The following is a 25385-nucleotide window of genomic DNA, read 5'->3' on the forward strand; positions in this document are numbered from 1 at the left end:
TTTTTTGCGAGGACTACTCTTCGTTGCGGTGTGCGGGCTTCTCATTGCGGTGGCTTCCCTTGTTGCGGAGCATGGGCTCTAGATGTGTGGGCTTCAGTAGTTGTGGCTCGTGGGCTCTAGAGTTCAGGCTCAGTAGTTGTGGTGCACGGACTTAGTTGCTCTGCAGCATGTGGGATCCTCCCGGACCAGGGCTCGAACCCGTGTCCCTTGCATTGGCAGGCGGATTTGTAGCCACTGCGCCACCAGGGAAGCCCCGCTTCACTTTTTATAGTAAGAAGAAAAGAGTGTGTAAAATTGTAAAATGAAAAAATAGCTAAATAAGCAAGGTATTTAGAAATCACAGAGTTGCTACTGAGGCAAGTGTAGGGAGTAAGTGGCATTGGGCAGGTGCCTGCAGCTTATATATGTAAGCCTGTAGAACTATATGAGGTTTTAAACTATGAAATACTATTTTGATAGAAGTAACATGAACTTTAAAAAAAATTTAAAATCTGTATCATTACAGACTATATTCTATGTTCACACTGTGAAAAGATAAAAAAGTTAGTTGCAAAAGAGAAACAAAAAAATTCCTTCTTTGGAAAAATGATACCTCTGAAAATTAATGAGCCAAAGAATATTTGTTAGGGAAATTAGAAAATATTTAGAACTGAATAATGAAATTACTACTTACAAAGCATGTGGGATGCAGGTAAAACATTCTCAGAGAGTATATTTAGCTAAGAAGGAAGACTGAAAATTAATTAGCTAAGTAAGCATCAACATCAAAATTAGACGAAAAGAATAGGTAGCTCGAAGAAAGTAGAAGAGATAAAGATTTAAGAGCAGAAATTAATGAAATAAAAATGACTTACTAGCTATTGACCTTGGGCAAGTTATTTAAGTTAAATAAACTCAGGCGGAGTCTGAATTTGAACACCAGCAGTTTAACTAAAAACTTTGCACTTCTAACCACCACATTATGCTCTTTTTATTTTTTAAATTAAATATTAAAAAATATAATACATGGACATGGTTTGAAATTCAAATGATATATAGTGATAATTTGTCATTCTATCCTGTCTTCCTCTCTCAGCTCCACTTCTCAGAAGTGATCAGTTTCCTATGTATCCTTTCAAAACTGTTCCGTGCTTTTATAAGCATTTATGTATGTACCACTTAAGAACACAGAAGTTAGCATGTCATACATATTCTGTACCCTTCTTTTCCCCTTATATATATGAGTTCATTTATTATCAGTATATAAGAGCTGCATCATTCTTGATAAGGACTGTTTACAGTAGACATGGTAAATTAAGTCAATTCTAATAAAAGCAGGAACAAGTCAGTGAAGGTTATGACCATTAGTATACTATCATTTGACAGAGTTTTGGAGATTTTTAGCTAATATAATGATATACATAAGTAATTGATATGAATATTAGAATTAAAAAATTATTTGCAGATGTGACTATATTAAATTATTGAATATCTATAAATATCTGTTCAAAAATCACTGCCTTTCACATTTTCCCAAGATTCTCTGGGTCAAAGTTACCTAGTCATTCTTTGCTTTAAGAATAAAGTCCTTATTTTTTCAAATTTTAAGTGGTCTCTCTTCTGGTAATGGAGTAAATATTGAACATATATCAGGAGGATATTAGTAACCTTTGTGTTTAGCCTCTTCAAACTTAACAGTCATGCCGAATATTATATAGCTAAGTAAAATATCTTCTTTTCTGAAATTAGAACCATTCTAGAATAGTGGTTAACTTACCATGATCATTGTAAGGCCTAACAGCCTCAGAATCGGTGGTTAAGGATCCTGTAGAGTGACGTTCATTTGGAGAAACACTAGAAGATGTTAACATTTTGAAGAGTGGAAAACAGGATCATAAGAAGTGGTGACAGAAAGGCAGAGACCTTTATTTTCTCTTTATATAAAGTAATCTGTCTTAAATTTCATAGTGTTTGGTAGGCTTATTAAATTTTTAATAATTTAATTTTTAGTAATTTTATTACCTCAGGTTTTACAACAATTATTATACTCTCCTAAGGTTTAATAAACAAATAAGGTTTTTGGGGGAGGTCCCAATTTTTCAGTCGTTTAATTAATAAATGAGCTTATTGTATATTTTAAGAGGCTTAGTACCCCAAGCAGATAAATATTGCATACATTGGATATTCAAATAAGGTATCTAATTTGAGGAAGCAGTGTCAATTATGTGTGAAAATAGGTATAAAATCAGGCTTTCTGGCAATTGGTTTGTCAATAAATGAAATTTATCGTGAAGTCCTTTTCCCTCCTGTTCTTGCCCTAAAATTCTACTATATCAATAGCAGATACTTTGTAATTAGTATTGTATAATGTGACACTAAATTTATTAATATATTAAAAAACCTTAAATTTGTGTTTTGTTTGAATTCCCAATAATTTATATTTTGTTTAGTATGCCACTTTTTGGAAGTGGTCACTGTCAGTATCTTGCTATATAGTATGATGACCTTGGAGATTTAAAACCAATTAAAAGTGTAAGCAGCCTTTCTTATTTAGTTTTGAGTTTTAAATCCACTTTTATTCCAAATAAGAAAAGTCAGAAGTAGATTTACTGTGGAATATGAGTTATATAAAAGGCATCGTAACAGCCGACTTAGGGAAAACAGAGTGGCCAATTCCATTTATGGAATTGTAACATAAAGTTCCATCAAATAGTTATCTTTAAAGGGGTTTTTGTAATCTATTAGATATTCCTTGTAAACTTTATTAATGTGAACACATCTGCTTTTTTAAAAAAAAATCAGTGAGAGACTTCCCCGGTGGTCCAGTGGTAAAGAATCTGACTTCCAATGCAGGGTTCGCAGGTTCGATCCCTGGTCAGGGAACTAAGATCCCACATGCCGTGGGGCAACTAGGCCCGCTCATCACAACTACTGAGCCCGCGCACCTCAATGAGAGAGCCCGTATGCCACAAACTACAGAGCCCACATGCTCTGGAGCCTGCGCACCACAACTAGAGAGAATCCCACATGCAGCAACTGGAGAGAAGCCTGAGCGCCACAGCGAAGACCTGATGTAGCCAAAAAAATAAAGAAAATAAATAAATATTAAAAAAAAAATCAGTGAATTCCTAATGAAAATAGAGAGAAATTTTTTATTATTTATAGCTAAACTCTTCAGTATCAATCATTTAGAATTCTTTCAGATTTTTTTACTGTATTCTTATTTACTGTCCCAGTAATCTATCATTCTCTTTAAAAGTAAAAAGTATTGGGACTTCCTTGGTGGTCCAGTGGGTAAGACTCTGTGCTCCCAATGCAGGGGGTCTGGGTTTGATTCCTGGTCGGGGAACCAGATCCCACAAGCATGCCGCAACTGAGAGTTCGCATGCCGCAACTAAGACCTGGCACAGCCAAAATAAATAATAAATAAAATAAAGAAATATAAAGAAAAAAGCATTTATTGACCCCTTCAGACAGAATGTCTGGTTTTAAAAAAAAACTATCACAAATGTCTATTCATTGGACCTTCAATTGAGTTGTTTTGTTTTATTTTCCCAGCACGATTAATTTAAGAATGTGGCACTTTCTTTAGTGGTGACTTTGCTGCAAAGTTCTAAAATTTTCACTTGAAATTATTTTCAGAGCCAGTTTGAGGCACATAAGAAAATCAGTTTAATTATTTCATAGACACAATTAGTGTTTTGTCTAGAAATAGATTGCAATTTGTCATTCACATATTCTGTAGACTTGAACTCTTCATGACTTGGACCTTTCCAAAAAGCAAGTTCAGTTTTGGAAGGTGAAGACATGACTTTGAGAACATCCAAAAGGATATGTCAGAGAGAGAGTCAAGAACATTTTGAACAATGTCAGTGTCATTGCTCTACAGCATTCCAAAATGACAGTTTGAAACGTTAGGATATAAAAGTTTTAATATAAGTGGCTAATTACTTTATAGTCATACTGTATCTGACTTGTTAGATTCCCATGCTCTAGATCCTTTTATAAATAGGCACTTTAAAGGGATCTATTACAAAGTCAACATTTTGGGGTTTTTTTTTTTGTGACTGAATTTGTAAAATGTAGAATGGGATTATTGTTTTGTCATGCATCTGAATTTAGTAGACGACTACTAGATAATGGTGATAATTTTTTTCTGTTAGCGAAAGAGAGCATAGTTGATGCTTGAACAACACAGGTTTGAGCTGCACGGGTCCGCTTATACTCAGGTATTTTTCAGTAGTAAATACTGTACCACATAGTCCAAGGATGGTTGAATTAGGAGATGTGGAGGAACTGTGGATATGGAGGGCCCTGTATAAGTTATAGGTGGATTAACCTCTGCATTATTCAAGGGTTAACTGTATATATACTCATAAAAACTCACATTTTCTTCTCTCTCTCTCTTTATTAAAATTAATTTATTTTATTTTTGGCTGCGTTGGGTCTTCATTGCTGTGTGCGGGCTTTCTCTAGTTGTGGTGAGCGGGGGCTACTTTTCGTTACGGTGCATGGGCTTCTCTTGTTGCAGAGCATGGGGTCTTAGGCGCATGGGCTCAGTAGTTGTAGCTTGCAGGCTCTAGGGCGCAGGCTCAGTAGTTGTGGCGCATAGGCTTAGTTGCTCCGTGGCATGTGGGATCTTCCTGGACCAGGGCTCAAACCCGTGTCCCCTGCATTGGCAGGTGGATTCTTAACCACTGCACCACCAGGGAAGTCCAAAATCACATTTTATATAAAAAAAAGAACGTCTCTGTGTATAACTGAGTCATTTTTCTGTACAGCAGAGGTTGCCACAACATTGTAAATCAAATACACTTCGGTAAAAAACAAAACAAAACAGAAACTCCCATTTTGTCTAAATTGATTTTGCTCTTATATAACAATGGTATATGTATTCAGGTTTCATTTTTATTTGCATTTAATAATTATTGATTAAAATTTATTTCTTTAATATTATTAGATTTCAAATGACTGAGGTAACTGTAAAAGTTTGTTTTATGCCCTGTTGCTGATCAAATCATTGGTCTTCTCTATAGTTCCTTACAAATGTATGGAATCAGTGTTCCATTTGGATTGAACATCTGTGTCTTGTCTTAATAATAGAATAATTGGCATGAAGTCATCTAAAAGGACCAATTTACATGGTATAATTGGCAGAGAGCATGAACTTTGGATTAAACAGACCTAACTTTTTAATCTTATTCTTGCTACTTACAAATGGTGTGACCTTGGGCAAGTTATTTAACTTTTCAGGCTCAGTTTCTTCATCTGAAAAAATGGAGACAATACCTACCCAACTAAATATTTTTAAAGCACCAATGCACAATAGCTTGTCATACATTTAATAATAAATGTTCATTTCTTTTCCTGCTTTTATCTTCATGTATTGGTAATTTGAGACTAAGTTAGTAAAATTAAAGAACTTTCTAAGCAGTCACCCTAAACATGAGATTAGTCTGCCATTTACTTTAGTAAATACTGTATTCTCTCCATTGCCAGGAGGAGTATTTGAGAAAGGAAGGAATGATTTGAACATTGTCAATAGCCAGCTGAATTAGTGTTTTAGGGACATACTTTTGATAACTTGTACTTAATATCTCCATGAAAATGTTTTCATTTACCTTCAATCACAGGTACAGGAACTTTAAAGATAGATTTTGTTGGAGAGCTGAATGATAAAATGAAAGGTTTCTATAGAAGTAAATATACTACCCCTTCTGGAGAGGTGCGCTATGCTGCTGTCACACAGTTTGAGGTATGGTATTCTTTAATATATTATGACCTTAAATTAGACATTCTCACAAAGGTCTAATTCTATTATTTGCGTGATTATTTGAGGCTTAGGTGCCTTTGGCCATAATTGTATTATTGATTTTGGAATTTTTATTTTATACTCAGCCAGTTATCTCTCTTATACAAGAGAGAGAATTAGGGGTGTGGGCTGGGGAATGATTTTATTTATAACAGTACCATTATTAATTTAGTAGGAAAAGCCACAGGTACAAAAAGAGGTACAAAGTATAAAAGCAATCCAGGTATTGAAATTTTGTTACCTGTATGTCTGTATATATAGTTATATATGGATATATATAGATATAGACCTATCAATTTAAATATAATTTTGTTACCTGTATGTGTATGTGTATGAGTGTGAGTGTGATTCCAATGCTTATCTCTAGCCCTTTTGAGCACGTCTTCATCCTGGAATGGTTGGCTGGAGTGTGTCTCCAAATGATTTTTTTTTAAGAGAGGGTATGTGGGTGGTATACTTCCTGAGTCTTTGCATATCTGAAAATCTTTCATTTGCCTTTATACATGACCAGTTTTACTGAGCATGTAAGAGATTTGTTGGGGGAGAAAAGAAAAAAAGAGCAGCCCCTGACATCCAGAAGTTGTCCTAGCACTGAAATCTAGTCCAAGTTGTTTTCCTGTTGGACATAAACAGTATCATAGAATGCCAACCTCAGACAAGGTCACTCCGAGACCATGATAAAGTGAGACAAAACAAGGGCACTTCATAATTTCATCCAAGCATAGACAAAAACAAGTTCACTTTGTTAATCACAAAAGACAAATAACTCTCTCTCTTGGTTAAAATGAGTGACTGCTGCTTCTTTACCATTTGCAGTTTTAGGCGTTGACAGCACCCAACTTAGAATGAATCCTTTCTTCTTAAATCCTCCTCCAAATCATTCAGCCAAATCCAAAATCACATAATTGTTTCTTTCTTAGACTCTTACTGAGATACCCCATGGTTTCTTTTGATGTGAGTTTTCCCTTGCTACAGTGAGTAATAAGCCCAACTTCTTCAGTGATAAGAGTGGTACGACTGGCTTACAATTTTTCTCTTTCAAAGGTGCATAAATATTCTAAAGTCTTTCACGTCTCATTTTGTCGAGGGGGAGGAGTCAGACTAGAATGTTTCTTCTCCCTTTGTAGGGTAACACATTTTAAAATTTTGTTTTATTTTCTTCCTGATTGCTTGTTAAATTATTTCTTTGTATGTAAAAATTAAAAAATTTCACCAGGTGTTCACTTTTCATTAACTTTTAATAATTGGTGAACCCTATTGATGTTCATATTCAGAGCTTTCTTCAGTGTAGCAGTATTTTCTTCTATTGCGTCTTCATCATGGTTTCTGTTCTGATCTCTTCTTCAGGAACATCATTTAATAATAGCTTTAGCTCTAGTGTCTATCCCCCAAATGTACCTTAGATTGCTTATCACTTTGTCCTTTGGATATTTTGGAAACTTAAATCTTACTATCTATGTCATTCATTTGATTTCCTCTAATATAAATACATTTATTTACTGCTGTTGCTCCTAATTTGAATTTTTCTGTGCATTTCTTTCTTTACACTCTACTTTTCCAAATGTCTTATTTATTCTTTTTTTAAACATCTTTAGTCTTATTTATTCTTTAGTAGAATTCATAATTAGTTTCTTTGAGAGTGCAATCAGCCATCTAATGTTTTTCCTTGGAGAAATCCTTTTTCAGAAGTATGTGCTTCCTCTGCATATTTTGTTACTTCTTTTTAAGATACAGAATCTTGTCAATGGTTCTATTTTATTAAAGATTTTTTCTTTTATAACTGATATTCTACTGCACCATTAATCGTATTTTGCTTTAACAAGTTTGCTCTTTTTTATTTTTAAAGAAAGAATGAGATCTCTTTCAAAAGGTAGGTCAAATGGTGACAGTTTTATGTGTTGTATATGGAAGTGCCATTAAACAAATGACCTGTTTGGAACTGATACAGCATCTGTCTTTATTCCTGTTTCTACCATTCCAGATAAAGAACAAAGCACATCAAAAATTCTGGAGATATTTTTATTTTTATTTTGAAATCAAAGCCAGAGAGGCAACCAGTCATATTTTCCCATCGTTGAATCCTTACAGTAGACTACTGTTAACCTTCCTGTGCTCTGTTGACATTATAGATAAAGCCATTTGCCTTTAATTTGAAATATTGAAATGTTTTAATAAAAACAAAAGTATAATTGTCAGTTATTCTAATACTATAAGCTCTATAGCAGACCTAGTTCCTGGATAATTGCTGATGTGGCAATGATAGTAAACCTTGTGTTTTCTTTGTAGTCAGTGCCTAGCTTGTTGCCTGGCACTGAGTAGAAAATAAATATTTGAAAAAGTGAATGAACAAATGATAGAAAGAAAGAAATGTCTGTTATTTCATGAAATAGTCTGGTAGGTTAATTCTGTGATATTTTATATTTCATATTCTTTTCTTAAGGCTACTGATGCCCGGAGAGCTTTTCCTTGCTGGGATGAGCCTGCCATCAAAGCAACTTTTGATATCTCATTGGTTGTTCCTAAAGACAGAGTAGCTTTATCAAACATGGTACGTTTGTGTTTGTGAGTATGTTCATATTTTGAATAAGTGTTTAGCAGATTTAGTTTGCTGATTAGATGGTATAGCATGAAACCACCCAGCACAGTGCTTGACACATAATTGGAACACAAATGTTAGTTTTCTTAATTTCTGAAAAGCCTTCTTTTTCTTTATTGCCTTATTTGGGGAGTTTCCCCCCTCCTGGAAGAAATTCTTTATAAACTGTATTAACAAGATCATCTAATTCCTTCAATTTGGAAATCTAAATAAGAAATAAGTTTAATAAATATTACCTGAAAGAAAAAAAATCTGATATTAAGTGCCAAAAGATATAGCCACATAATGAAGTGTATTTAGGTTTTTGGCTGATTGTATTTTTGGAATATGCTCCCTTCACTGATGTCGTTGATCCTCATTCATAATAGAGTAAGCATTCACTACTTGAAGTGTATTGTCTGAGACTGCCTTACTTAAGACATAGAGTAGCTTGTAGCTTATAATAGGAATCTAGGGAACTTGGAAATGCCGGCTGCACCTGAAAATAACTGGCTTTTGCCTCCTTTATTGGTGGAGAGAATTCCATAGATTCTCTTCTCAAATATTCTCAGAGAGGAAGCTAATATATTACACTGAAATGTTCATTTACAATTTAGTATGAATGAATTTATCGGATCAATTCCTGAATAAGTCTTACTTGGAAGAAAGAATAGAGAGACCTTGAGGAAACTGAGAGCCTGAATAGGAAAAAGAGGGAGAACACCAAAGGGAAATTAGGGGACTCCAAAGGTAAAGTGGAGATTTTGTGACTAATTTGTTTAGAGCCAGCCTTTGTACAGAGAATGCTCTAAATCTAGAAATCTGTACCCTTTGAAATGTCTGATTCCAGAATTACATTTTATTTTCATTAATATTTGTTGTCTCCTATCCTTCATTCACTTGAAAAGTATTGAGGTCTTAAAACATCCCAGTATCTGGCATATTAATAGGTATTCAAGAAAAGTTGCTTCTTTTTTCTTACAAATCCTTGGAAGTTTTAACACTTTAGGCTCCAGTTTCTTAGTGTGAATGCTTTATCAGGTGACTTTCCTTCTTAATAGGAAAGATCTTGACAGCGTAATAGCACTGGATGAATTAGGATAGAGAAGTAAGCAGTGCTGGAAAGGGGGAAGAAAAGGCCCCAAAGCCTAGAGTTTTTGGCTAGTGTTTGCTCTAAGGTATTTAATGTAAATCTGTTAAATTTTCCTTTTTTTTTTTTAAAGAATGTAATTGATCGGAAACCATATCCTGATGATGAAAATGTAGTGGAAGTGAAGTTTGCTCGCACACCTGTCATGTCTACATATCTGGTGGCATTTGTTGTGGGTGAATATGACTTTGTAGAAACAAGGTCAAAAGATGGTGTGTGTGTCCGTGTTTACACCCCTGTTGGCAAAGCAGAGCAAGGAAAATTTGCGTTAGAGGTAAATGTACTTGAAGAGGATTGTTCCAACAGTCCATAACTCCAGGTTGGGGAATTTACATTTCTGATCAATTATTAGTACAATTATTTATAATTTAATCTGAAATTTCATGTACTACTTTGGTTTTACTTTTAATAGAATCTGGGAACTAGCAACTTTGGTGTTTTATTAACATTTTACAAGATAATGATTAAGAAAATATTAGAGTAGAATTTATTTACCCAGAGAGTGGGTGGGAAAATATGTAATTATACTTTTCATTCTGAATTATAAATGGATTAAAGTTTGGCTGACATACAAAGCTTAGGGCTAAAGCACTCTTTGGAGGTGGGGCTCCCCAGGGTTGGTTTCTAGTAACTTGAGATATTTGGCTTGCAACAGGATTCCTTTGTGGATTTCTATATGAATGACAGTAAGATTTATCAGATGGTTCTTTTGTCTATACTTTTATAGGTTGCTGCTAAAACTCTGCCTTTTTATAAGGACTACTTCAATGTTCCTTATCCTCTACCTAAAATTGATCTCATTGCTATTGCAGACTTTGCAGCTGGTAAAGTAAATTTCATTTTATTGATGAATTGTAATAACTTTTTTGAATTTTATGATTTTTCAAGAAGTATATATAAATATCAATAAATGTCTATATTTGTTTTATGAAGGTGCCATGGAGAACTGGGGCCTTGTTACTTATAGGTATGTTAATGATGTATTACCCTGCCTTATCTTTTAAAATCACTGATTTCATGAGAGCTTCACTCCTAAGTACAGTTCAGTAGCTTCTGCTTTATGATCTGTCATAAATTTTCCTACCTCCCCCCACTTCCTTGAACATGTCAAGAATGCAGATGAACACCCTCTGGAGTATAAGATTTTAAAGTGAGCATCTGGCATTAGTAGCATTTGTAGATGTATTTTTGGCTGAGTTTCTCATTTCGGTGCCTTCTCTTCCTTCTAGTAGTTACATAGTTATATATCCAGCTTGAAGAACTTTCCCTGATTTAATATCTTCTGGCCAAATTTTTACATGTCTACATGTAATGTAGACATGTATACAACCTACAATACAAACATGTAGGTTGTATAATTTTAAAAGCAGTGTCTGTAAACAAGTTTTTGTCTTCTACTTTCAGTTTTCTTCTTCAGTGAGCTAAGTTTTGGACAGCCTGCTCAGTGTTCTTTTTAGGACTGTGGAATGTATCTTCCCCCCACTTTCTGCTCCCCTTCTTTTAATGGAAGGACTGTCTTCTCTCTCTGTCTAGCACAATAATCCCTAATCCTTTAGACAAAGTTTTTCTGAAATTTCAGGCAGCTGTCCTATAAACAAACTGATAATTAAACTTGTGTCACATCTTTGATCTTCTGTTATGAATTCTATTGGAGTGGTGTCTTTAATCTTCCCAGAACTTTTTCTATCCTGTGTACTCTGAGGAAATGTTTTCTTGACATCTTTAAAGCCTAACTTAACCATCTTATTTACTGTTTGAATCTCCCTCCCCCACTTCTGCATGCCTGCTTTGGTTGTAATACTTAAAAAAAAAATTTTTTTTTAAACACAGGGAGACTGCATTGCTCATTGATCCAAAAAACTCCTGTTCTTCATCACGCCAGTGGGTTGCCCTGGTTGTGGGACATGAACTCGCCCATCAATGGTTTGGAAATCTTGTTACTATGGTATTTAATATTTTTAAGTGCTCAAATATATTTATTTTTTTTCCTGCTGCATTTTTTTTTTGTCTACATAGTATTTCAGGTTTGGCTGGAATGTTGTACCAAAAAAGTAGTTTTTTGATTGAAAAACTTTATTTTAAAAGGTCCACTTTGAAGTGTTTATCAGAATATTCTTGTTGATCAAAAGCATATAGATAATCTTTATTCAACAGAAAATACTTCCTAAACTGTTCTAAATACTGCCTGCAAGCGGGGGAAGTCATGATACTAATTTGGGTGAAAGGAAGAGATTCCATTTAGGTAGAGAGATTCCATGCAGTGAGATTCAGACTAATTGTAGTTTCTTGTGTCATATATATTATGTAGCTCACTAGCTGTAAAGTAACCTGATAAATGACAAACTATCCTTGATTAGGTTGAAATGTTTTTAAGGGTCATTTTCTTCATTGCCTGAAATTTTAAGTTGAAATTTGACAGAAATGAAAGCAAAGAAACAATAATTGTGAAGTATATTAAAATTTCCAACTGTCCTATTGAAGTTCTTGTTTATTATAATGTTTGCAGTAAATGATCTCTGTTCTCTAGTCTTGACCTTTCCCTCTTACTCTGAATAAGTACTATCTATAGCAGCCAACTATGTTAGAGCTTGGGAGCCCAGCATTTAATAAGTGAACTAGAAGTGCCTCTGCAAAGAAAGAACTGGAGATTCTGGAGCCAGCCAGATTCCCTGATGGCATTTTAGGCTGCCAAAGAGCAGAGCCCAATTTGGATATTAGTTGAGTCCACATGTCACAAAAATAAGCAAGAAAGGAAAACATTTGGCAACTCTTACATATTTGAAAGAGTTTGTAAAGAAAGTCAGCCCTTGAAAGTAAATCCTTCCCTTTTGCTTTGGATGTTTAAAATTTTGCTTAGGGGTAAAAAAAATGTTTTTGAAATATAATTTTATTTGGAAGTAAGTATACTAGTACCTGTATTCAGTATGTCAGAAACATTCTTTTCTCCTAATGCAGCAAGTTTGTTGCTGCCAAACAATTTTTTTGCTCAGTGTTGAACAAACTTTATTTTTCATGATTTTATTTTTAAACTTCCAGTAATAAATTTTAGTAGGGGAAATGTGTGCATTCTCATTTTGCTTTTAAACAACTTTTTACTGGATTGGAGCAACTTCTAGTTATTAGATGTCACTTGTTTCATTAACCAAAATTCAAAGGCTTAGAGATAGTTGGAAAATTACTAGGTTTGTACCAGCTTATCTCAGTGGAGGCTTTTAGTTAAATAAGTGCACAAAGCATATAGACAGATAGCCATTTATCAGTTGATATTGAAAATATTTGATCTTTTCAGAATTTTAAAATGCCCTTTTGTTTTTCACCATTGCATTAGTCCTTTGTCCTGAATTCATATAGTATTGCTTTCTTTTCATAAGAGATTTAATCAACTTTAATGAAAATTAGATTGAAATCTCTTTCTAAAAAGTTGATTTCTTTTTCAAAAAAGTTGATTTTGTCTGTGACCCATTATATTCTTTATCCACTCCACTGTTAATTCTTATTAACAGATGAGAATTTTATATTTCATAAATGTTTAAACACCAATTCGTTACTGAACTACTTACTGCCATGACATTTCTGTTAATTTCACATAATTCTTATATAAGCAGTACTGCTTTTCTGTTTATCTAAAAGTTTAACTTTTCAATCAACAGCGATTTTTCCCTGTCATTATGGAAATAGTTTCTGGTTTTCCTTGTTTGGTCCTGATAAGCTTTCTGTTGTTTTTAAGAGAACTGTTTATTAAACTAAATTTTATATGACAGTGTAGGTAGGCTCTTGCCTATATTTATGCGCTCTCTTCCCCTTTTCCATATTTAGGGTGTTTTTCATCCTCCTTCTTCCTCCTTTTCTACCTTCAGTACCAGAAAGTTACTTAGCAGTGGTGATAATGCTAGTGTCACCAGGTTGGCCTTTCTTGGCATTTCTTTTGTTCAGGGATGTGAGTTATTCACTAAATGTTTTGAAATGAATTTCAGTTCATTAAGAGCTTTAGAGTATAGTGGAAGGGACATATGAGTTTTTTAAATTAGTGGAGTGACAAGCATCTTGTTTTCTTAATATATTTCCATCTTCTGTTTTTAGGAATGGTGGACTCATCTTTGGTTAAATGAAGGCTTTGCATCATGGATTGAATATCTGTGTGTAGACCACTGCTTCCCAGAGTATGATATCTGGACTCAGTTTGTTTCTGCTGATTACACACGTGCCCAGGAGCTTGATGCCTTAGATAACAGCCATCCTATTGAAGTGAGACATAATTTTCAGTCATTGGCCTTTGCTCTCATTTTCAATAAAATATATAATTTGTTTATGGAGATACTTAGGACTTTGTAAAGAAAATTGCATGGGTGATGTCATTTACTTTTGTAGTTTATATTTCCATTCTTGAAATTCTAGCAATACTAAGTTCTAATTATGTTCCTTTTTAAACATCTATGATCTTTGTAGAAGCAAGTGCTCTGTACCCATAAGCATTCACTAAATAGATTTTTATTGAATAGTGTGGGGGAACCATAGCTGTTGGGTAGTATGATTCTGTTGTTTCAGAGAAAATTCTGAACATACTTTTTATTGTTGTCATTATCTGTTTTTATATAAATATTTTAATTCTTTTGACTTAGCCTGTCCTTATTTCAACTAGTTTATCTGTATAAATTTTGCCTCTAAAGAGCTAGACTTAGAGTCTACTTGGACATATTTAACCAGGGTCCTGTGTAACTGTAAACCATTACAATTAGTGCAAGACGTCAAATGGTTTTCATCTCTCCCTTCCTTACCCTCACTTCCCTACCCACAAAGAGATCAATAGTGACTTGCCTCCGAGCAAAGCAGTGCCAAGATTGGAACCCAGGTCCTAAGAGATGATGGGGATTGTGTTATATGTTCTATTTTATTAGTATTAATTATTAAACCCTTTTAAACAGTTACACATTATGAGTCACCTAAAGGGAAAAAGTATCTTATGATTTAGAAGGGTTTTCCTAGAAAGCTTTTTATGTAATTCAGTATTACAGGCTGTCTGCTTCCTGTCATAACCTTGAATCACACTGTCTGCTAGGTCAGTGTGGGCCATCCTTCTGAAGTTGATGAGATATTTGACGCTATATCATATAGCAAAGGTGCATCTGTCATCCGAATGCTACATGACTACATTGGGGATAAGGTAAAAAAGCAATTTAGAAAATCTTCCATTCTTTTATGGTGAAGCCACAGAGTTTTGCATGAAAAAAAAAAAAGTTTGATTTTATTGAGGTTAAGTTCCTAAGTAATTTTTCTAGAATTTATAAGGATAGTACTCTGGCTTGTCTTTATTTCTTTTTATGCTGATTATTTGATTATTATTTCTTTTTTGCTGATTATTTTGATTTTATTTAGGTTAAGTTCCTAAGTAATTTTTCTAGAATTTATAAGGATAGTACTCTGGCTTGTCTTTATTTCTTTTTATGCTGATTATTTTGGTCTCTGAGATGAATGATGCAAATAAGTTTTGGGGGTTGGTGGAAGTCTGGTATAAAACTTAAAAGCAAAAGTAGAAGGCAAAGAGTATGCATTTTTAAACAGAGGGTAGTAGACATTAGGGGGATACATGTGTTTTAGTAAATCTAACAGTCAAGTAATTTGAGTAAATTAGTTTTTGAGTACTATATACTCAAAATATACTATAATTCTAAGTTCTGACTCTCCTGGATTTTAAAAATTGTGTTTTCCCAGGACTTTAAGAAAGGAATGAACATGTATTTAACCAAGTTTCAACAAAAGAATGCTGCCACAGGTAATCTTTAATAGCTTGAGATAGAAATGGAGAGAAAGTGTTGGCATACTGTCTAGAGTGTGACATTTTATTTTTTCTAAATACTTAATTTTCCATGTGCTGGATAGGAAATAGAGTTGACTTATTTGAAGATGTGTTACATCATGGATCAACAACATGAATCAGGACCTATTATCCTTTTGGTCATCCTCCAGTAGTCTGCTTTCCACAGCTCAATGTTTTCTCACTTTAAAGAGTCTGAAAAGTTCTGTTTACTTTACCAGAGCTTGTTCTTTTTGATGATTTGTGGGTTTTGTTGCCCTCCGTTGACCATTGGCCATTAAAATAGCTGCAAATTAACCATTTGTAGGAGTGAACTTGTGGAACTACAGATTTTCAATGAAGTAAATTCTTAAGATTTTATGATGGTCTATTAGATATTAGAGTCAAAAGGAAGAATAAAGGTGTAATAGTTGATTGACTGTGAAGCTGAGTTCCTTAGTGAACAAAAATAGTTTAAAATACAAGATTTGTGTAATGTCATTAGTATAGGTCTGGGGTGGGGCCTGAGAGTCTGCATTTCTAACAGACTCCCAGGTGAAGCCAGTGCTACTAGTTCATGGACCGTACTTTAGCTTACCAAAGTGTAACTGGTACAGGGTGTACCATGTAACTTTTTTTGGTTTGTTTTTGTTACTTATGAAAGACAATTGGCAGTTCAAATACATTCCCGTTAATCATCCATGGTTTTTATTCTCTTGTAGCAGTTGTAGTGCTCTCTGGTTACTGTCTCCGCCCCGCCCTTAATTTATGCTTTCTTAATCTCTGCCCTGGAATTCACTACTAATTTACTACTTGCCTTGTCCCACTCTCTTCAGTTTCATCTCTCACTCTGAGGCTAGCTAGGGTTATCTTTCTAAAGTGAATATCTAATTACATCACCCTACTGATTAAAAACACTTGAGATGCCACATACCTTTCACGATAAAGTCTATACTTCTTTGTTAGCCATACAGTCTTGAACAGTTCAACCCCTGCCTACTTTTTTAGCCTCATGGCCTGTTGCTCCCACACATGCGCCTCTGTCTTCAGCTTATTGAACGTATTGCTGTACTGACATTTTCTGTCGTTTCTTATACTTTCCTCTTTTTTTTTTTGGCCGTGCTGCACAGCTTATGGGATCTTAGTTCCCTGACCAGGGATCGAACCCGGGCCCACGGCAGTGAAAGCTCAGAGGCCTAACCACTGGACCGCCGGCGAATTCCTTTTTATTTTCCTCTTTGTACCTTTATTCTGTCTACCTAGAATGCTCTTTTTCCCACTGTCTAATGAACAACTCCTCTTCAAGCTGCAGACCAAAAGTTTACCTCTTGTGAAGCCTTTATTCTTTGGATTTTTCTTTCTCTGTTCTTGCCCCTGTTATAGTATGTACCACATTGTACTGCTGATTTGCTTATTCTACCACCAGAGTTGTTTGACCATATGGGTCAAAAACAGCATCAGCATTGAGTATTTTTTAACTTCTGTTAATTGAATGGGTATAATAGTTTTAAGTTTGTGAATGATTGTTTAGTATTGACCTTGAATATGTTTCCATTTGTTTGTTTCTGTTTCTTCTTGTTTGAACTCACCTGTTTGTCTTTTGTTTATAACTTGTAATTTTTTAATAAATTGGAACAATTAAGAACATCTTAGAATATAAGACCATAGAGTTCACTTAATGGGAAGGCAAGGGGAACGTTAATTTGGCCCACTGTTCCTGAACCTGAAAGAACCACAAAATTGGTCAGTGTTGCAGTGTCAAGAGTTATATAAAATTTCTGGTTTGTTTAGGAAAATAAAAATGGAAACATTTTAGATTTTCATTGTTTGTATATCTTCTAGAGGATCTCTGGGAAAGTTTAGAAAATGCCAGTGGTAAACCTATAGCCGCTGTGATGAATACCTGGACCAAACAAATGGGATTCCCTCTCATTTATGTGGAAGCGGAACAGGTAAACTTATAAGAAGTCCTTCAGTTTTTCTGATATTGTATTAAATGAAATTCAGTCAGTGTTATCAAATTTGCTTTTCTGTCCTTTAAGAATTCTAGGTAAGATTTAAGCCAGCCCTTATACTCTTTTCTCAATGATTTATTATGTCTATACCAAACAATTTACCCCCATGTCTTTAAAATTATACATGCTTATGGTAGAAAACAAAATATTGTCTGCCCTTACTGTCCCCAAGGAAAACACTGTAACCTTGTTGATATAGTTCTAAAATCACCAAATGAGGTTTATTCTGAGAATGCAAGGTTGGTTTAATATTAAAAAACAGTCAATGTATTGACTCATAGTCACTACATTAACAGAATCAAATTAGAAAAACCACATAATGACCTCACCTGTTGCATAAAAAGGATTTGGTAAAATTCAACACCCGTTTATAATATCATTCTTTAAAATTAGGGGTTTTTTTGTTTTGTTTTTTTTTTGTTTTTTGCGGTACGCAGGCCTCTCACCGCTGCAGCCTCTCCCGTTGCGGAGCACAGGCTCCGGACGCGCAGGCTCAGCGGCCATGGCTCACGGGCCCAGCCGCTCCGCGGCATGTGGGATCCTCCCGGACCGGGGCATGAACCCGCGTCCCCTGCATCGGCAGGCGGACTCCCAACCACTGCGCCACCAGGGAAGCCCTAAAATTAGTTTTTAATGTTGGATGGCATTGTGATTTTGATTAGAATTGCATTCATATTAGTTGAACTGTTATCTGAATTCAGACAGGTGTAGTTCAAAATGAGTTGTCCTCCAACAGTACTGAGAATTACACATCAACCTATAATGCATACCAGAAAGTTTGTCTTAACTTAGTTTAATTGTTTGAAACTATGAAATCATTCTCTTAAATTTCTTTGCCATGGTTTTATAAGCTGCATAGGGAATTAATTCCATTCTTTTTTAGGGAGGAGGATTCATAGCTCTTTTTTAGGTATGTGTTTGTCCTTGTGGTTCTGCATTGTCCATGAAGCTAATATTTTACAAAGGCTCAATGTGGCAATAAAGTATATACATTGGAGAACCTCTCAGTTAGATTGGCTGCAAGCATTTGAAAAGGCAATTTAGGGAACACAATTAATCATATTTGGTGAGAAAGGATATCTAAAACTTTAGTGAGCTATCATTGTGACCATTCTGTTTCTTTCTAGTTTATCAGAAGAGAGGACACTAATACCCCACTTCCTCCCAATGTTATTGAGACTCAGCCAACTTTTCCATCAAGCTACTTTCAAGATCTTACTTTTTCTCTGCATTTTTTTTTGTCTCCAAGCACAGCCAAACTAATCCTCCATTTTACATTACAATAAAAAGCCTGTCTATGGCTCAGTTCTTTTACAAATAGGAGAACTCTGCAACATTGTATCTTGATTATGATCTGTATCTTACTTTATATTCCCTAAATTGAAATATTTTTGCTTTATTTCTGAATCAATTTAAAAGTCACCTAATAACTTTTTCAAGGAAATCTATGTGATACATAATTCATCAGTGATGTAGTATCTGCATTTAAGTTCATTAGTAGTTTCTTTATGGCATCAAAGTGGCCATTGCTTCCTCACTCAAATTTTTTAGTTTTTCATTTCTGTCTCTTGCAGTTTATCCCTTTATAAAGGTCATTGACCCAATTTAGTGTTTGATTTAAGTGATCTTAAAATTGTTTTATCTTGCATTATTTAAAATGTCTAGGGCATAGTAACAAATGATAACTAAATAAAAGATTGCATATTGTTGAAGTAGTTTTTTAAAAATATGTACTTGCCTTTGTTGCTTCTGGCTTTTTAGTTCTTTGCAGTACCTCTCCCCGACTTTTTTTTGTGTTTCATTGCAAAGCTCATCCTTTGAAACAAGGTGTGTGCTGCTTTCATGTTTGTCAGTTGTTCTAAAAATGACTTTGGATTCTGAATTCAGAATTTGAATTCTGAATATTGAGTCCCCATGCTAATTTAATGTTGCCACTTTTTGGAAGTAGAAAAGGCTGAAGACATAACCTTCCTCCATAAAGGTTAACTATGTATCCTTTTTGAAAACTTTAACACTTTGAAGTTCTTATCTGGATACATATCTCTTCACATGAGCAATATTTCATAGCACCTGGCCTTTAATTTTTAGAGTATTGTTATTTTGAGGCCTTAATGCGAAATAGTGACTTTTCTACCATTCTGTAGTATCATGCTCTTTATCACCATTGCATTTTGTATATTCAGGAGCCATTTGGCTATATGGTTTCACCTCTACTTTGTCACAGAGATGTCGTCCCCTCCAAAAAAAAAAAGTGTTGCTACTACAGCCTTTATTTTGTTTTGCTTCTTTAGAAAGAAGATGACAGACTACTGAGGTTGTCCCAAAGGAAGTTCTGTGCCAGTGGACCATATGTTGGTAAGCAAATGGCTATGAGTGGGAGCTGATCAGTGAGTTTGGATACCATACCATAGTGTTCCAACTAATAAGAAATAATTATCCATTTAAAAATATTTTTAATAGAATTAAACAGAAACAAGGTAATGGTAATAGAATAAAAACGAAATCTAGGAAATCAAAACAGGAGATTCATGGGGTATTTGTAGTAGTGTCATATTCTTAGATTTTTGAAAGTCCATGTCTCTGTGTGTTATTGGGGGCTATAATGAATGAAGAAGTATAGGAACACTCAAGAAGTGATGTCTCTAACCTTAATCCCTAAAAGAAGACTTGGTATGCATTTGTGTACTAAGTCTTATGCACTCGTGTGCTAAGTACATTTGGTATATTTGTGTACCAAGTGTATACATTGTGGCTAATTTTTTTTTTTTTAATTCTTGGGCATAGTAAGTAACTAAGCAAATAAATAAAGCCCAATGATTATTTAGATTTATTATGTACCAGTCATTGTGCTAAGCACTATAACTGACCCTTATTTTATACTCTCAGCAACCCTATTAGGTAGGTCATGTTATTTCTGTTTACAAATAGGGAAGCTGAGGCATAGCTAACTAAGTTAAATTGTGCAAGATAACCTGTATAATAAGTCAAAGAGTAGGAATTCAAACAAAACAGTTGGATTATATAAGTTTATAATCCTTAAGTTTATACCCTTAACTATCATTCAACTCTGCTTTTTCAAGTATTTCTATATGACATTAGACTTTTTTGTTGTTGTTTAATTATTTTCGGCTGTGTTGGGTCTTCGTTGCTGCACATGGGCTTTCTCTAGTTGTGGTAAGCGGGAGCTACTCTTTGTTGCGGTGTGTGGACTTCTCACTGCAGTGGCTTCTCTTGTTGCAGAGCACGGGCTCTAGGCACGTGGTCTTCAGTAGATGTGGCACTTGGGCTTAGTAGTTGTGGTTTGCGGGCTGTAGAGTGCAGGCTCAGTAGTTGTGGCGCACGGGCTTAGCTGCTCCATGGCCTGTGGGATCTTCCTGAACCAGGGCTCAAACCAGTGTCCCCTGCATTGTCAGGTGGATTCTTAACCACTGCATCACCAGGGAAGCCCGACAATAGACTCTTCTACCCAGGGAATGAAAGATGAATTGAAAAATCAAGAAGTAAACTGTTTTCCTGCACCTTTCTCACTTCCTTTAAAATAGTAGTTCCCAAGAGGGGGAAGGGTGTATCAGAATCACCAATGCCTTTTCATGTTCCGCCCACCAAATGATGATGCACTCTACTAGGTTTAAGAGGTACAGCCTTCAACCCTTAGTCTTAGCATTGAGAGTTACTCTTAATAAATACGTCTGACAAGTGAGGTGACATGTTTATTATCTAAATAAATAGTGTCACAGTTGCTGTTTTCTGCACATATCTGCAATCTGCATTGTAGGACTGACAGGTTTTGCAGGTCTTTCCAATACTCTGTGACCGCTCTAGGCATTATTAAAACCTGAATTATCCCAGTGTCAGGAGGGAATTTTCATTTGTGGTTTAGCCTGATAGCATAAAGCTATATAATTTATTAAGATAGTTTCATTAATGTACTGGGCAATGACTCTCTTTTGTTTGGCATCTTAATGCAAAATCTGTTTTGCTGTATAGTACCTAAGAGAGTGTATGTATTTGCCTTACAAAAGCTTTGGCTTTTAGATGTGACTCCTCAGTGTTCGAATCCAGCAGCTCCCAAGGTGTATCCTATCTGTTGCAGAAATAGAATCAGCCCTTCAGTTTCTCAGCAGTGTATATACCTGTTAAGAATTGCACCTTAGAATTTGTTGTTGTTGTACGCAAGCCTCTCACTGCTGTGGCCTCTCCTATTGCGGAGCACAGGCTCCGGACGCAGCTCACAGGCCCAGCTGCTCCGCAGCATGTAGGGATCTTCCCGGACCCGGGCACAAACCCGTGTCCCCTGCATTGGCAGGCGGACTCTCAACCACTGCGCCACCAGGGAAGCCCTGCACCTTAGAATTTGTTTTTAAATGCTATGTGAGAGCTTTAACCCACTCGAAATGTCTCTTATTAGTAAAATCATTATTTCTTTTGCTCTGAAAAGGGAAAACAACAATTAAATTAAAATTGTTGTATTTGTGATTCTACAAGTAAACACAGTGTTCTCTTTTTTATAGGCTATTGTGATTTCATTAGTAAATTCTCTCTTCCTTATTATTATTCAGGTTACCTGGAAGAGTTCATGTACCATTAAAAATGAGCTATTGGCTTAACAATTGGATTCAAACCCATGCATGAGACACCACGCCTCTCTCTCTACTTTACCTTCTATTTCTCCCAGTGAGAAATTATTTTTCAAGTTTCCTCTTTGTTCTTCTCTTGCTTAAGGAGAAGACTGTCCCCAGTGGATGGTTCCTATCACAATCTCTACTAGTGAAGATTCCAGCCATGCCAAAATGAAGATTCTCATGGACAAGCCAGAGATGAATGTAGTTTTAAAAGATGTCAAACCAGACCAATGGGTGAAGGTGAGTCCAGAAATGACATGGCCATTTTTATCTTACCTAAATTGATTTATTTCTTTCATTTCCTTTATTCATTTTATGGCTGGCTCTAAATTCTACTGCTTCATTTTGGACTAGGACTTGAAAAGAAAAAAACATTTCTGAACTTTCTTGTGTGAAATTTAGGGCCAACTTTCAAATAATATTGTCTAGATATTTGCCTTTATGTCAGGTAAGGGAGTGGTCAATAAGCAGTTACAAAGGGATAGGATTAAACAGGAAAAAACTAGTAGTCTATGTATAAAGTCACATTAACCAAAACATTTGTAGTCTTGCAACTTCAAACTGCCCTGTCATTGTAATGACATGTTAACTCAGTGATGTGTCGTCATTGTGCATGTACAACTGTAATCAAGTGAGATCAGACATGTAATAATCAGTTTGTGTCACTGAAATGTGAAATTACTTTTAGCTGGTGTTTTAAAGCCATTTCACAACACTAAGAGTCAGTAAATATTATTTTTCATTATTCTGTACTCTGCCTTTCATAACGAAAGTATCTGTTACAGACTTTTCTCCCAATTATAGGTTCCCAATAGGAATTATACATTGTCTCAGGCTTTTGTGCTTGCAGAACTATTTCTCCCTCTGTTTTAATTTTTTTTTAATATATTTTTATAATATACCCAGTGGAATACTATATTACCATTTTAAATTACATTCTGGAACATATGTAGCAATATGAAATTTTTCTTATAAGAAAAAACACTATGATTGTAATTAGGTAAACAAAGGTGTTATTCCTATAGTAAAAGATAAAGGGAATCAATAAAATAATTACTGTATTAGAAATGTGAAGTGACTTAAATATATATAAATAGTAAAATATTTATATCTTTTTAAAAAAATTAATTTATTTTATTTTTGGCTGTGTTGGGTCTTCGTTGCTGTGCGTGGGCTTTCTTTAGTTGCAGCGAGTGAGGGCTACTCTTTGTTGCAGTGTGTGGGCTTCTCATTGCGGTGGCTTCCCTTGTTGCAGAGAGCAGGGGCTCTAGGCACACGGGCTTTAGTAGTTGTGGCACGCGGGCTCAGTAGCTGGGGCTCACAGGCTCTAGAGCTGTGGCGCACAGGCTTAGTTGCTCTGAGGCATGTGGGATCTTCCCGGTCCAGGGCTCGAACCCGTGTCCCCTGCATTGGCAGGCGGATTCTTAACCACTGCACCACCAGGGAAGCCCAAAATATTTATATCTTATACTGTCATTTTATCATTAAAATACTTTGCATATAAATATTATCAAAAATATTTTTGACTGTTGGTAAATAGCCTATAGAAAATAATGATAGTCAATGATTACCTCACTCCAAAAATCATATGAAATTGCCTTTTAACTCCATGTAATTCTTTAAAATCTAGGACCTGACAGTTGTTATTCTATTGAGGCTCTGGGCTCATTAGATCAGTATTTGTAAAGGTTTAGTCTTCCTCAGAGATTTTATTGTCCAAGTATTTTTATTTTGTAGTAAATGTTTTCTGTAACTTGAAAACCATTCACTGAAATTAGAAATAGAAACTTAGCCGCATTATATCCTCCTTTTCAGCCATGTTCTTTTCACTGTCGCTCACTTTGCCTCCCACTATGCCAAGTTTCTGTTTTCTTTTGCCTCTGTATTCATCTTTGACAACTGATTACTATCTTTATATGTTGTTTCATTTTAATACTTTGTCTGTTAGCATAAATGATCTTTGTTGTTTTTCATCCAGATATACTAAAACTAGAACTTCTTTCATACCTACAAAAAATTGATTTAAAAAATAAATGCATCTCCTTAATAATACCTGTTGTATATCTTTTCAGTTAAACCTGGGAACAGTTGGGTTTTATCGGACCCAATACAGCTCAGCCATGCTGGAAAGTTTATTACCAGGCATTCGTGACCTTTCTCTGCCCCCTGTGGATCGACTTGGATTACAGAATGACCTCTTCTCCTTGGTGAGCCTCCAGTAGTATGATGGATTTTGTTGATTAAAGGATTTTGTTTTTCCTGGAGTGCCTGACTGAAACATAACTAGAAGAATATATTTCTTCCTGAAGGTTGAATGCCTTTAGTACCAAAGCAAATGACTAATTATTAATTAACATGACAAGATTGAACCTATATAATTTACCAGAAACAAATCTCATTTTATTACTCCTAAGCCAGCTTTTTGCAACTATACTTAAACGATCCTTTGTAAGGCAAAAATTCTTTTCAACACACATAGATATGAACCTTGAAGAAATTTCTCTACTTATGTAGTTTTTAAAAATAATTCAGAGTGATTTATATTTTTGTAAAATAGTGGTTGTACTTTGCAGGGGAAGTCTAGTAGAATTTTTTAACATTCCGTTACTATTCAAATTATAATATCCCATTAGCTTTAGAATTATATTTAGCTTTGTTCCAGAAAAAATTTTAAGGAGCAATTAGTAGTATTATCTTTATGACCCCAAAACATAGGTTAGATAATTTCTAGATGTCTCTGTGATAAAATTGTCAGATTCCTCCTAGTGTTCCTTTAATTGGACTTGAAATTTTCATTCCCCTCTGCAGTAACTGGTTTTGGATTCCTCCTTTGTATAAACACAGATTAGCATTGATGCACAAAACCTCACATCTGCTGATTTCATTGCTGAGAGAGACCTGTCCCAGGAGAGTGGTGTGTTTGTGCAGTTGGCTGCTGTAACAGAAGTTCTTTTTCCTAACTCTGTTAGTCAGTTCTGAAAGGACTGAATTTGTAGTGCCTTCCAGTTTGCCTTCTTTTAGAAATGAGTAAAGGACAGGCTGACGTTGACATAGTTTGCAGGTCTAGTTTTGAAAGCGCCTCTGTCAAAAACCAAAGCCCCAACTGTTTTTGCAACTTTTCTGAAAGTATGAAAATTTTCAAAATAAAAAACAATGCCAAGACCCCGGAAACTGAATAGAAATAGGACGTTAACTGTTTTCTTTCTTTTTCTAAATTGGTGGAATTCTAGCAATTTTTTAAAGTGGCTCTTCTATAAATAGCAAAAAAGTAAGGAGTGGTGTCATAATACAGTTTTTATTTTATAAAATTCTGTAGTAGTCTGAGCTTATATAGTCTAGTCTCTTCCTTAAGGGATGAGTAACTAGCAGAAGATAATGCCAAAAATACGTGCTTGTGTTTTTTGTTTTGCTTTTGTTTGAAGACTAGATTAATTTATGTTT

The 25385-nt window shown here is 35.0% G+C and overlaps 1 protein-coding gene across 2 annotated transcripts in view; it reads left to right on the forward strand.

Moving 5' to 3' along the window:
- The window catches only part of NPEPPS (aminopeptidase puromycin sensitive), a 101169-nt gene that overhangs the window by 63581 nt on the left and 12203 nt on the right, over positions 1-25385 (forward strand). For both annotated transcript variants that reach the window (XM_065896551.1, XM_065896550.1), the window contains 13 exons: positions 5613-5734; positions 8232-8339; positions 9590-9790; positions 10244-10340; positions 10450-10483; positions 11347-11461; positions 13597-13761; positions 14573-14677; positions 15226-15286; positions 17150-17259; positions 19614-19677; positions 22045-22184; positions 24017-24151. In XM_065896551.1, coding sequence (XP_065752623.1) covers positions 5613-5734; positions 8232-8339; positions 9590-9790; positions 10244-10340; positions 10450-10483; positions 11347-11461; positions 13597-13761; positions 14573-14677; positions 15226-15286; positions 17150-17259; positions 19614-19677; positions 22045-22184; positions 24017-24151 — 1457 coding nt within the window. The remainder of the gene's footprint in view (positions 1-5612; positions 5735-8231; positions 8340-9589; positions 9791-10243; positions 10341-10449; positions 10484-11346; positions 11462-13596; positions 13762-14572; positions 14678-15225; positions 15287-17149; positions 17260-19613; positions 19678-22044; positions 22185-24016; positions 24152-25385) is intronic.

Source organism: Phocoena phocoena, chromosome 19, assembly GCF_963924675.1.
Source record: "Phocoena phocoena chromosome 19, mPhoPho1.1, whole genome shotgun sequence".
Classification (NCBI taxonomy): Eukaryota; Metazoa; Chordata; class Mammalia; order Artiodactyla; family Phocoenidae; genus Phocoena; species Phocoena phocoena.